This window comes from Aspergillus nomiae, assembly GCF_001204775.2.
Source record: "Aspergillus nomiae NRRL 13137 chromosome Unknown contig00413, whole genome shotgun sequence".
NCBI lineage: Eukaryota > Fungi > Ascomycota > Eurotiomycetes > Eurotiales > Aspergillaceae > Aspergillus > Aspergillus nomiae.
The window spans coordinates 1-11538 of NW_015378468.1; the positions used below are offsets into that span (position 1 = coordinate 1).

At 47.7% G+C, this 11538-nt stretch overlaps 4 protein-coding genes across 4 annotated transcripts; all 4 read left to right on the forward strand.

Moving 5' to 3' along the window:
- Window positions 1–286: 286 nt before the first annotated feature.
- On the forward strand, window positions 287–773 carry ANOM_011225 (type I polyketide synthase; the record flags this gene model as incomplete). Its single annotated transcript, XM_015556481.1, has 2 exons — window positions 287–610; window positions 732–773. The coding sequence occupies 2 exons, from the start codon at window positions 287–289 to the stop codon at window positions 771–773; spliced, it is 366 nt and encodes a 121-aa protein (XP_015402671.1).
- Window positions 774–2994: 2221 nt separating this feature from the next.
- ANOM_011226 (alpha/beta hydrolase) lies at window positions 2995–4130 on the forward strand (the record flags this gene model as incomplete). Its single annotated transcript, XM_015556482.1, has 3 exons — window positions 2995–3372; window positions 3434–3915; window positions 3989–4130. The coding sequence occupies 3 exons, from the start codon at window positions 2995–2997 to the stop codon at window positions 4128–4130; spliced, it is 1002 nt and encodes a 333-aa protein (XP_015402673.1).
- Window positions 4131–4748: 618 nt separating this feature from the next.
- ANOM_011227 (flavin-containing monooxygenase) lies at window positions 4749–6392 on the forward strand (the record flags this gene model as incomplete). Its single annotated transcript, XM_015556483.1, has 1 exon — window positions 4749–6392. The coding sequence occupies one exon, from the start codon at window positions 4749–4751 to the stop codon at window positions 6390–6392; it is 1644 nt and encodes a 547-aa protein (XP_015402672.1).
- A 2153-nt stretch (window positions 6393–8545) lies between these two features.
- ANOM_011228 (zinc-dependent alcohol dehydrogenase) lies at window positions 8546–9821 on the forward strand (the record flags this gene model as incomplete). Its single annotated transcript, XM_015556484.1, has 4 exons — window positions 8546–8673; window positions 8729–8777; window positions 8837–8993; window positions 9052–9821. The coding sequence occupies 4 exons, from the start codon at window positions 8546–8548 to the stop codon at window positions 9819–9821; spliced, it is 1104 nt and encodes a 367-aa protein (XP_015402675.1).
- Window positions 9822–11538: the final 1717 nt, after the last annotated feature.

Consider the following 11538-nt stretch of genomic DNA (forward strand, 5'->3'; position numbering starts at 1 on the left):
TTCTTTCTTTCTTTTTATTATTATTATTATTATTTCTTCAGGGGTGTATACTTAGAGTACAAATAATGGCTTTCCCTGGCAAGCATAATTTCTCGTGCATTACGTGTACATTTATTTAATATTCACGGCATCTTGACACTATGTGTCCACGCACTGTTTTCATGCCATCTGTGAGATTTATAAATATAAATCAACCCGCTGCACTGAATAATGGGGACGTGTTTCGACTGCAGTGGTCCCAATAATTGGAAATCGGTTTCCCTGGAGTTCGTGACTTGCAAGCTAAATGGATTTGATCGCCCCATGGCTGACATTCCAAGGCGGGTTTACGCTCGACCGGTTGAAGGGTAGTAACGCGTCTGTATATACTGCCCTGTATAACAAGGATTACGAGAAGATCTTGATGCGCGATCAGGAAGAGCTTCCTTTTTACACTGTTACAGGAAACGGAGAGGCTATGTACTCGAATCGCTTGTCGTACTTCTTTGACCTCAAGGGACCGTCGTTCCCGCTGGATACAGGGTGCAGTGGAAGCATGGTCACCCTACATAATGCGTGCTTCAGTATCTGGTCTGGTGAAAGCGACCAATCTATTGTGGCGACGCGTTCCGTAAGATTCAGATGGGCAAGCATCCGGGCAAGCTTGTCCTTTCATATAGCGATAGCGACGTGATCAAGGTAAGACACAGATCCCGGTGGCACTACCATTAATCTCTGACTGATGACAATAGGTCGCTCCACCTCTGGTACCGCAAAGCATTGAGAGCAGATAGGACTAAGTCTGTCGTCTGTTTATACAGTTAATGGGTCAATGTGATTTCGTGACGGGATGTAGATACGAGTAGGTGTTAAAATAAAATCTATAGAGAACAAAAAAGTAAAGAAAAGAAGATGAATCAAAAGAAAACCTCCGATGCGTCAGCCGATCCGCGACTTTAAGTAGTCGCCGGATGATTGGTATCACTCATTTATGCATCCTTTCCAATTCTCCATCGGTTTGTATCCGCTACTTCCGAATCCGAGCAGAGCTACTGTCTTCGAATCTGATTATTGTCCTTTTCTTGGTTAGAAGTATGTACAGCTCTTGAACTGCCGTTGTCTCCGATTTTCTTTTCTACTTTAGGGTATCTTCTGAAGCTAACCCTATCACTTCCGCGGATGGTTCATCCCCACCGAGGTACCACGCCTACCAAACCACAACGTTCTAAACTCAACGCAGAAAAGCGCAGCGGGCAATGGGTTGCGCGGGCTCCGTAGATGGTTCTTACCCATCATCCCGTCCGTTTTATCCGATGCCCCGAGCTCTTGGCCATTAGGCAGCAAAAATAATACCTGACGACTAGCTGAGTTGTGCATTTCATTGACATCATAACTTGATTCATACACTACTGGATTTATGCGAGATATACCTCCGATCGACCCATCAGCTGGCTAGCTGCTACTTAGCACTGCCAAGCAGGAGCCACATCCCTAGTAGACGCACCAAAAGGCCGAGAAGTAGTAAACGCATCTTTTTTCCTCCGCACTTGTACCTCGAGTAGAATCACGTCGAATACCAAGAAAGGGAAATAGGTACAAACTCTCTTTCTTGAATATATTCTTGGCTAGTTCCACATCGTGGTGCACTAGAGAGTCGAGACTAGCGTGAGCATGCGCAGCCTGAAGTGTTACAGACCCTTTTCTAGCACACCTTATCGAAAGCAGATAAGGCAGGATTTCATATAATAACAACAGTCGATTACGGTATAGCTATTAACCAAAGAATTATTCTATATATTATGAATCTATAAGGATTAATGATGCCGAATCGCCCATATTAGTTATTTAGAAGTCATATATGATAGTAGTAATATAATCAAGCGTATCAACGAACCAATAAATTTATACATAATAGCACTAATAAAAAGAAATTCATCTACCAGGGTTAGGCTTGTGAAATAGTGTGATATAATATATTAAACTTCAAAATAGCAATTCCATACAAATAACCTGTATCCAGAAGGTATCCTGATGACGAACCATCTAGATACTAGAGTCCGCTCCTACTTGCCTTTCCAATCACTCTGTTCGTCAGATATTTCCCCTTAACCCCTGGAGAAAGTGACGTTCCTCGTCAGTGACTCGCAGATTGTGCAGAATATCTTCACTCGAGGGTGATATATCTTCGGCTGCTGGTCGAGCTCTGTGTTGGCTGGCTTCTGATGGATGGGTCTCACTCTCTCTCCAGCTGTGGAAGAGGCGGCGCTCTTCTTCAGTCACCCGCAGATGATCTATGATATCCTTTCTTGTAGACTCAGGTAGTGTAGATCTATTCGATGTACTCGAGATGGCGGGACAGAAGTACCGGCTAGACAAATGCTCGGAAGCACAGCCGCACAAGTCAACCCCTGCATCATCTCGGATTCCAGACCCTCCTGTCCTGGCTCGAGCCGATTCCTGTTTCCGGCCAGAGGAGGCAGATGCTATAGGTGCTTTAGGAACCTTGATTGAGTGTGGGACATGGCCGGAATCTTTGTTGAACGAGGGTAGCCGCGCTTGATTAGGAATGTGGGATGTCATTTTGGAAGATGTTTTATTGTATTGGCAACGGGGAGATCTTCGTCTGCGGAGTAGAAACAATTTTCGATGAGTCAGTGGGACGCTCATAAATTTAAGCTCGTTTGAAGAAACCAATTGCCCAGATCATAGGTGTGAAACTGTTGATTGACATTTTGTGCGATCGAATAGTTGTGTCGGGCGAATCGCACTTCCCCGCTTCCCTTTCTGCCTGTGAGGTGCGTGTATCTAGCAAAAGAGTATATACATAAATTAAGATACAGGAGTTGGGGACTCTTTAAACACAGACTTTCGTTATTCTAATCTTCATAGAAAACTTTACAACACTACCTATCATTCGAAGTTTTTTACATCATGGTCGTTCTCTCTACGGAATGGCTCGAGGTGCATATTTCACCCATAACCTTCTCATTATTGCCTAGTTACTAATAAGCAGTAATGCAGCTTGAAGAAGCCCTCGGCAATCGCCCCCTTCTCAAAGGCTCCCCAGAAGAGATCAAGAAGCAGTACAGCGGTCTTATGACTTTCCTTGCAGCTAACCGCCCTCCGCCAGACCCATATGTATCCGCGAACGACATGACAATCGCTGGGGTCAAGTGTCGGGTATACACGCCCGGTTCGCCAGCAACCCCTCGGCCCGTCGGAATATACACCCATGGAGGTGGATTTGTTTGCGGTGATCTTGACTCTGAAGATGCGCTCTGTCGAGTGATCTCCAAGGCCGTAGACTGCATTCTCGTCAGTGTAGACTACCGACTTGGCCCTGAGCACAAGCTCCCGGCCATGCTCCAGGATACGCTAGCGGTATACCAATGGGTATGACTACTCTGCCACTGGAAAGGACTATTCTAACAAGATCTCCCCATTTGCGCAACAGGTATGGGAAAACGCTTCCCAGCTCGGCGGCAATCCGGCCGCGTTCTTCTCCATCGGCGGGAGCGCCGGAGCGGGATTGGCTCTTGCTGTTGCGAATCATTATGCTCAGCGAGCTGACGGTAGGAAGTATATCAAAGGGGTTGTTGCACTAGTACCATTGGCGTTGCACTGGGATAATGTCCCTGCCGAGTATAAGGGCGACTACACGTCGTATGACGACAACGCAGACAATGTCCCCGTTATCGACAAGTCTACGATGGAATCGTTCTATCGTAAGTCATCACCCAAAAGCCGAATCCAGCCCCCTATTCAACAGCTTATACTTATATCAGAGGCTGTTGCGGCCGATCCAAATGATTCTAACATATTCACTGCCTTGTCACCCCATCTTCCAAATTTTCCCCCTACGTATATCTGTACCTGCGGAGCGGACCCCCTCCGCGATGATGGGACTATAATGGAAAAGGCTCTCAGGAAGTCTGGGTAGGTTTCATATTCCAGATGGTCTACCATCTGCCGATCTGTCTCGGGCATTTCTAACGGCGGCATCTCTTAGTGTTCCAACGAAGCTGTCAACATATCCAAATCTACCTCACTATTTTTGGATCTTCCCGGACCTGGAAGCTAGTGGAGGGTTCATCAATGATGTGATTTCCGGGACTAACTGGGTCATTTCGCAGTTCCCGACTTTGAATTAGATGATCGCGCTGGCTGGGGTGGCCGTCATGGCTGTACAAATCATTATCACTAAGGTCTCAGTAATTCACAAGAGGAATTTACAAAATAAGATATGTGAGCGTAAAGAACCGGCGTCAGTGTAATTTCATAGCTTTAAGAGGTGTATATGTTATTATAGGCGTAATACATTGCGTGTCCTACAGTCCTCGTTGGCGGTGTTAGGACCTTCTGCTATATCTATGTTATTATACTCGCACCCATGCTTACTGGTCGCTTTTGTCAGATGAGTAAATCTATGTCTTTCGAGGTACTGCCCCTCAGGAAGCGATAAGTAGATTAACCCCAGGCCCATGGGAGGGTCAAATCGAATCTACTCCGCGTCGCACGGGGTGCGAGAAACGTCAATCCCCACAGTGTCGGTGCGAGTGTGCGAGTCGCACTCCCAAGCCGGGAACGCAGATCCCCCCGGATCTCAGGACATCGGAAAGCTCAACGAGCAAGAAAGACACTATATATTACAGAGTAGTGTTGCTGCATCGCATTAATTTAAGAATACATTTCACATCCATCTCCACATCCTCCCCATTATCGCTTCTCATCTAGCAAGTTCTCTTTACACAGCAAGCTACAACAACAACATGAACGGCACACAAACATCCAATGGCGTCCATCACGGCGTGTTACATCTGGATGCGCTGATTATTGGCTCGGGCTTCTCCGGCATATACCTCCTGCATAAGATACGCGACGAGCTGAAATTGAGCGTCAAGGTGTTTGAAGCCGAGTCGGATATTGGTGGAACGTGGAATAATAACCGCTATCCGGGTGCACGAGTGGACTGCCCAATTCCCTTGTATGCATATTCATCGCCTAAGATATGGCAGTCGTGGAATTGGACGGAGCTGTACCCCAATCAGAAGGAAATCAAGTCCTACTTTGACCATGTTGATCGCGTGCTGGATGTGCGGAAAGATTGTCTGTTTGAGTCAAGGGTCAATGAGGCCACGTTTGATGAGGTGGCTGGTCGATGGACGGTCCGGACAACGGATGGGAAGATGGCAACCGCGAAGTATCTGCTGGTGGCGGTGGGGTTTGCATCCAAGTCGTATCTGCCGGATTGGAAAGGGCTCGAATCGTTCCAGGGGACAATTTACCACTCGGCCCATTGGCCGGAAGCAGAAGAGGTCAATGTGAAAGGGAAGAAGGTGGCAGTCATCGGCACAGGCTCGACAGGCATCCAGATATTCCAAGAATGGGCCAAAGAGGCCGAGGAGGCGTTTCTCTTCCAAAGGACCCCGAATCTCTGTCTCCCGATGAGACAGCAGGAGTTACATGCTGGCTATCAGGTGAAAGATAAGGGGGACTATGCAGACTACTTTGCCGAGTGTGCGTTAACCTTTGCCGGGCTGGAGTATCAGCCCACTCTGACCAATACATTTGATGCGTCTGAAGAGGAGAGGGAGGCGTTTTGGGAGAATCTCTATCAGTTGGGCGGGTTTAGGTTCTGGCAAAACAACTATCAGGACGTCCTGACTAGCCTTGACGCCAATCGCGAGGCATACAATTTCTGGGCTCGAAAGACCCGTGCGAGGATTCAGGACCCTAGGAAGCGGGACCTTCTGGCTCCGCTGGAGCCCCCGTACCCGTTTGGAACGAAGAGGCCATCCCTTGAACAGGACTTCTACGAGCAGTTCAACAAGTCGAATGTCCATATCGTTGACACAAAGAGCCAGCCCATTGTTGGTGTGGCGCCTACCGGCATTGTCACCGCTAATGGAAAGGTCCACGAAGTCGATATTATCGCTGTGGCAACGGGCTTTGATGCAGTAACTGGTGGCTTACTGCGCCTAGGTCTCAAAGACGTGAACGGTGTCGGCCTCGACGAACGCTGGAAGGATGGCATGTCCACCTATCTCGGCATGGCCGTTAGCGGGTTCCCAAACATGTTCCTCCCATACAGCCTCCAGGCGCCCACCGCTTTCGCCAATGGACCGACGCTAATTGAACTCCAGGGGGACTGGATCACATCCCTGATCAGCAAGATGGAGACGGAAAACGTCCGAAGTGTCACGGCTACCCCTAAGGCAGAGAGTGCTTGGAATGACGAGGTTAATATGATTACCAACATGACGCTTTTGCCGTTAACTGATTCGTGGTACATGGGATCCAACATACCGGGCAAGCCCGTTCAATCGTTGAACTATCTTGGTGGTCTTCCAACCTATCGTGAGAGATGTGCGAAGGTCCTTGATGAGGATTTCTTCGGTTTTTCGAAAGCATGATGTAGTAGAATTTGCTTTTTCAAGTACATGTAAATATGATATCTCCTATGCAATGCTTGATGTATACTGATATTCCGATTGGACCACCTAGTTCCTAAGTAAAACATTTAGAATTTACATCTGTATTCATTTCTTTCATATGATGACTTTGTCCATCGAAGGACATCTGTGTATAAACTGAAACGCTCCAACCCCCGTGATACATACCATATTGCGCCGGCCAAATAGCATAAAGACAGAAAAACAAGCCGAAGGCCTCCTGTTAAGGACTAAATGGACAATACGGGTAGTGGGTTATCAGGAGGAAGCGTGAAATAAGAAGGCGATGTCACATTCTCGGATGCCATGTCTTCTTCTAAGGCGGGAAATAAAGAGAAGAAAGCCTTGCACATCGTCCATTTCGAAAGGTCTACCAAGTGCAGACTGAAGGCCTCAGAAAAGGAATATAATGCATTCCCAGGGTTAATCTCATAGGCATTACTGATTGAATGGGGCCACGATAATCGGAAGCAGGAGGCAAAGCACTTGAAGAATCTGTCTGTAAGTATCTCGCAATTTGAGAACACTAGGCGTTCGCGGAAGCCAGGCCTAAGTATGCCAGGACCAGTTAGTTCTTCGAAACAGAAATTATTGAATCGAAGATAGGGGTCATATATATGTACCAAGCGAAATAGTCCGCAGTGGGGTTGTGCGGAAGGTGAAGCTGTGAAGGCCTTTGTGGATGATTAGCATAACATGCATTCAGCGATGATCAGGTGAATACAAACCTCGGTCGATACCACGGCGGAAGCCTTCAAAATTATTTTGATAGACCAATGCCTGGAAGAAGGTCAATATACAGGTGTGTCACTTGTCCAGTAGCTCATACCACGAGCATCTTGAGGATGGTGCTGAGCATTGTCAGACGTGTGAGGACCCCGCTTTGTATGAAGATCCGCTCATCAATTTGGCTAATAATTTTCCACAGCGGGCACGAATACGCCCTATCCTCTATAAAGTGCCAGCCTTCAAGGACCCCGCGGATCATGGCGTCTTGGTTTAGTTTGTCATCGGAGCAAATGTCTAGGATGCTCAATCCCGACCATTGCGCGAGAAGTTCGTCGGCGAATTCAAGTATCATGCAACTGCCGCTATCCTGGAGCGATGGAAAAATGGCTGGCCAGGTGGTCGAGTGTCCGTTCCCCAAAGTCCCTAGGGCTTGTCTGAAAGGGGCGACTGTTTCTGAATCGAAAGGAGCAGCTGATGGTCGTGAGGCCAACATTGTGCATGGCTCATCGTGTAAGGACGAATGGAGATCGGATGGGGGCGATGAGTCTTCTGGAGACATTGTCACGGGCGGTAACCCTAGATCGAGTCTGTCAGAGTCAGAAGACGCTCATTATTGGGCAAGGGAAAGGCCACAGTACCGAGTCTGAGATTGCAGTAAAAGATGTAGTGCAGTGACTTGGCTTTGGAGATTCTTTAGACTCTCTTTCTCCTTTTCCTGCTTTTCTCGTTTGGATACCCTGTCCTTGTAACGCTTACGCTCTCGTTGCGCCGGGGTCAACACACGACCGGAGGTCCACGGTTTAGTGGGTACCGATCGGTCTGACGATAATCGTGTAGCCATTGGAATCAACCTGCCTTAAACTTGTGGACAATCGCGGGAGATTTCCAACGTGTAGAGGATGTCGCAAAGGAACGAGCAATAGAGGGGCTGGCGTGGGACGTCAGAGATGGACCACAGACAATCTACACCACGAATTCGTTCCCCCGCACTTGTTCCCCAGGTTTCCAAAGCTTCGTTTTGCCCCCGACTAGGACGCTTTGGGATAGACCGAGGTACTAAAGGTCGACTCAATCTTGGCTCACCAAAGAGTGTGGATTTTCCGCCGGACCCGGTGGAGCCGGTGCGAATTACGACGGGATGATTGGGCCCTCCGCAGATCGATGGATCAACATCTGGGGTGTGCGAATCGCACAAGTGATAGAGAAATGATCGGCAGTGATAACCCTCCCTCCCGAGGAAATAGTATATTATATATAGAATACCAGATCGCTTTCCAGTGCCAGCTTCTTGTTCATGCTAAACTACACTTTCAGTGACATAGTCTCGGAAAGCCACAGCAATCGCATTTGTGGAAGTCAATTCTCAGCAAATTGTCAGAATCATCATGTCGTCTTCAGTCGAAATTCCTAAGAAGCACAAGGCGGCAGTCTATGACAAGCCTGGATCTGTATCAACCAGTGTGAAACTGGTGGAAACGCCAGAGCCGGGATTCGGCCAGGTTCTGATTAATATGTGAGTATTGCCAATGTTACCACCTCGGTTGACCACTAATCTGTGCATGGAACAGGACTCACTCCGGAGTCTGTCACTCTGATTTAGGTGTCATGACAAATTCCGTGAGTACATGCATCGTATATCACCACAGGAATGCATCTGACACATTGCCAAACTGCAGTGGAAGCCGCTGCCGTTCCCAACTCAGGAAGGGCAAGTGGGAGGCCACGAGGGTGTTGGTGTGGTCGTGAAACTTGGACCTGGATGCGATAATTCACAAGTCAAAGTAGGGGATCGCGTTGGAGTCAAATGGGTTGCCGCTGTGTGTGGAACATGCTGTGCGTCGACACCATAATTACACCAACCTAGAACTAAATACTAATGAAAAGCTCCAAGTGCCTTGCCTTTCGGGGTCGGACGGCCTTTGCCTGAATGGAAAGATATCAGGCTATTATACCCCTGGTACCTTTCAGGAGTACGTTCTGGGGCCCATCGATTATGTGACCCCAATTCCAGATAGTGTTCCGTCCGAACTAGCAGCACCTATGCTTTGCGCCGGTGTAACGGTGTATGCGGCCCTCAAACGCAGCAAGGCGCAATCTGGTGACTTCGTCGTTATTTCAGGGGCGGGAGGTGGTCTTGGACATCTTGCCACACAGATTGGAAGTCGTGGCCTTGGGCTTCGCATAATTGGAGTCGATCATGGCAGCAAAGCCGACTTGGTGAAAGAGAACGGTGCAGAAGCTTTCGTGGATATAACCCAGTTTCCGAAGGACGATAATGGCGCCGCCATTGCAGAGCATGTCAAATCTCTGACCAACGGCCATGGTGCCCATGCCGTAATTGTCTGCACGGCATCCAATATTGCCTATGCGCAAGCAATTCCTATGCTCCGCTTTAATGGCTCCCTGATCTGTGTAGGCATTCCTGAGGGCGACTTGGTGCCCATTGCCACAGCAAGCCCGGGCCCTCTTGTGCTTAAGCAGATCTCAATCGAGGGATCCGCGGTTGGAAATCGACGAGACGCCCTTGAGGTCTTAGACTTTGTTGCCCGCGGCATCATCAAGCCTCATGTTCGAACAGAGAAGCTGGAGAAACTAACAAGCATTTTTGAGGAGATGCACTGTGGTAAGCTCAACGGACGAGTGGTTATAGACCTATCTTAAGACCTCTGGGTGGACAAGTGGCCTGTCGCCACGACCTTTTCCTTTTCATATCCTCTGATAACTACTTGATTTTGTTTAGCTTCAGTCAGATCCAATATCATTTGTATAAATTATCAGCACAATACAGTCTGTTAGGGTTAGCGGGGTTAGCTTAAACCGCGGCTTATCCGCTAGCTTATCCGACTCCAGAGCTTGTACCTGGTGATAATCTTTTTCACAACAGCTATCGCACTCAACGGAGGTATTAGTGGCTACTCATGTTTGGACTTCTCTGTCTGTATGTCTATTGGTTGCTCGGCAGGCGTACCGTAGAATATAGTGGAGCATGTAGTCGCTGATGGGCCATTGTCAAAAGTTGGCGTCCCCGTCGGGTTGATTTATCCACCCACAGTAGAAGGGAGGTACTCCCTTTACGGATATATATATTTGTATAGCGCTACTTTCTAATCCCCTGCGCAATGAAACAAGATCATACACTAGGTCTCTCTCTATTGCAAATCCCTGCTTCCGCGAGTTCCCACTGGTCACAAATCAATCACCTCTGCTAATGGACCTCTCTGTTCATTGCATGACCCTTCACCATTCCCATCCTCAGAAAGCCAAGACAAGGGGCTTCCAGGACTTCTCTGACTCATATATCCAAAAGTGACAGCGATTTCATCCACCCACAGCATGTTAATTCAGAGGAAGAATGTCGGGCTCATAACCCGAAAGTCGCTGGATAAACCAGCACATGCTACGCTTTCCTTTTTGATTTTTCATCTTGTTATTTGTTGGGTTTGGAGTGGATTTGAAGTGGATTTGAAGTGGGACTTTGGTTGATTCTTGATAGGTGTTCGGGATATCTTGATGCTTATTTTGCCGAGTGTTATTGACCGCCTTCCGGATCGTGCTAACTGCTTAGGGCTTTCTGCCAGACCGCTTCCTTCTTTGACCCACTTTGTCCCGATTAGTCTATCACTTGATGGTGTCTACAGATGACGACAGGAAGGTGTTTTGATAATCACTAAGGGAATTCTTAGTGGCTTCATACATCCCTATACCTGAGTGTGAACTGGAGCTGACATATGATTCGTTATCAATGCCAACATGAACGGTGTACATTCATACCTGTCATACGTATCATAGAAATATACATCGAGTCATCCAATAGCTTCTTTTGACAGACAGTGAAATACCTTGAAACCACTGATATGAATCCAGTTCAAGGGATAAAGATCAACTAAAAGAAACGAGAGAAATTAAAAAAAAGGAAAGAAATCAAATAAACAACATGTGCATGTCAATATGGGCTGGGGCTACAAGCGAAGGCCGAGGTAACAGCACATATCATATATCGAATTTATAGCTCATCTCAACTCAATATGTGCAATGCCAGCAGTACGCACAAGTAAACGCCGAACAAGCTGTAACGTATTTCTCGGACTGGTTTTCCCAGTCCAGAATCAGCGTTTCATCATTTGAAATCTCACCCGTATCATCGCTTGACACGCCCCCGCGTACGACTGCACCGGTGTTTCCCAAGGACCAACGTTCTTTCAGAGTCTCCGTAAGTGCGCGACTCACATTCATATCAAGCTTTGTGGCTCTATCACGTTGACTCTTTCGGCTTGAACCACCCCAAACAGTCCATCTGCTCGTCCTTAGACAAGCGCAGTGAGGATTTAGAGCAAAGGGCGAACTGGCGCAGACTGTTCTCCTGTTCTTTTCCCCGTTT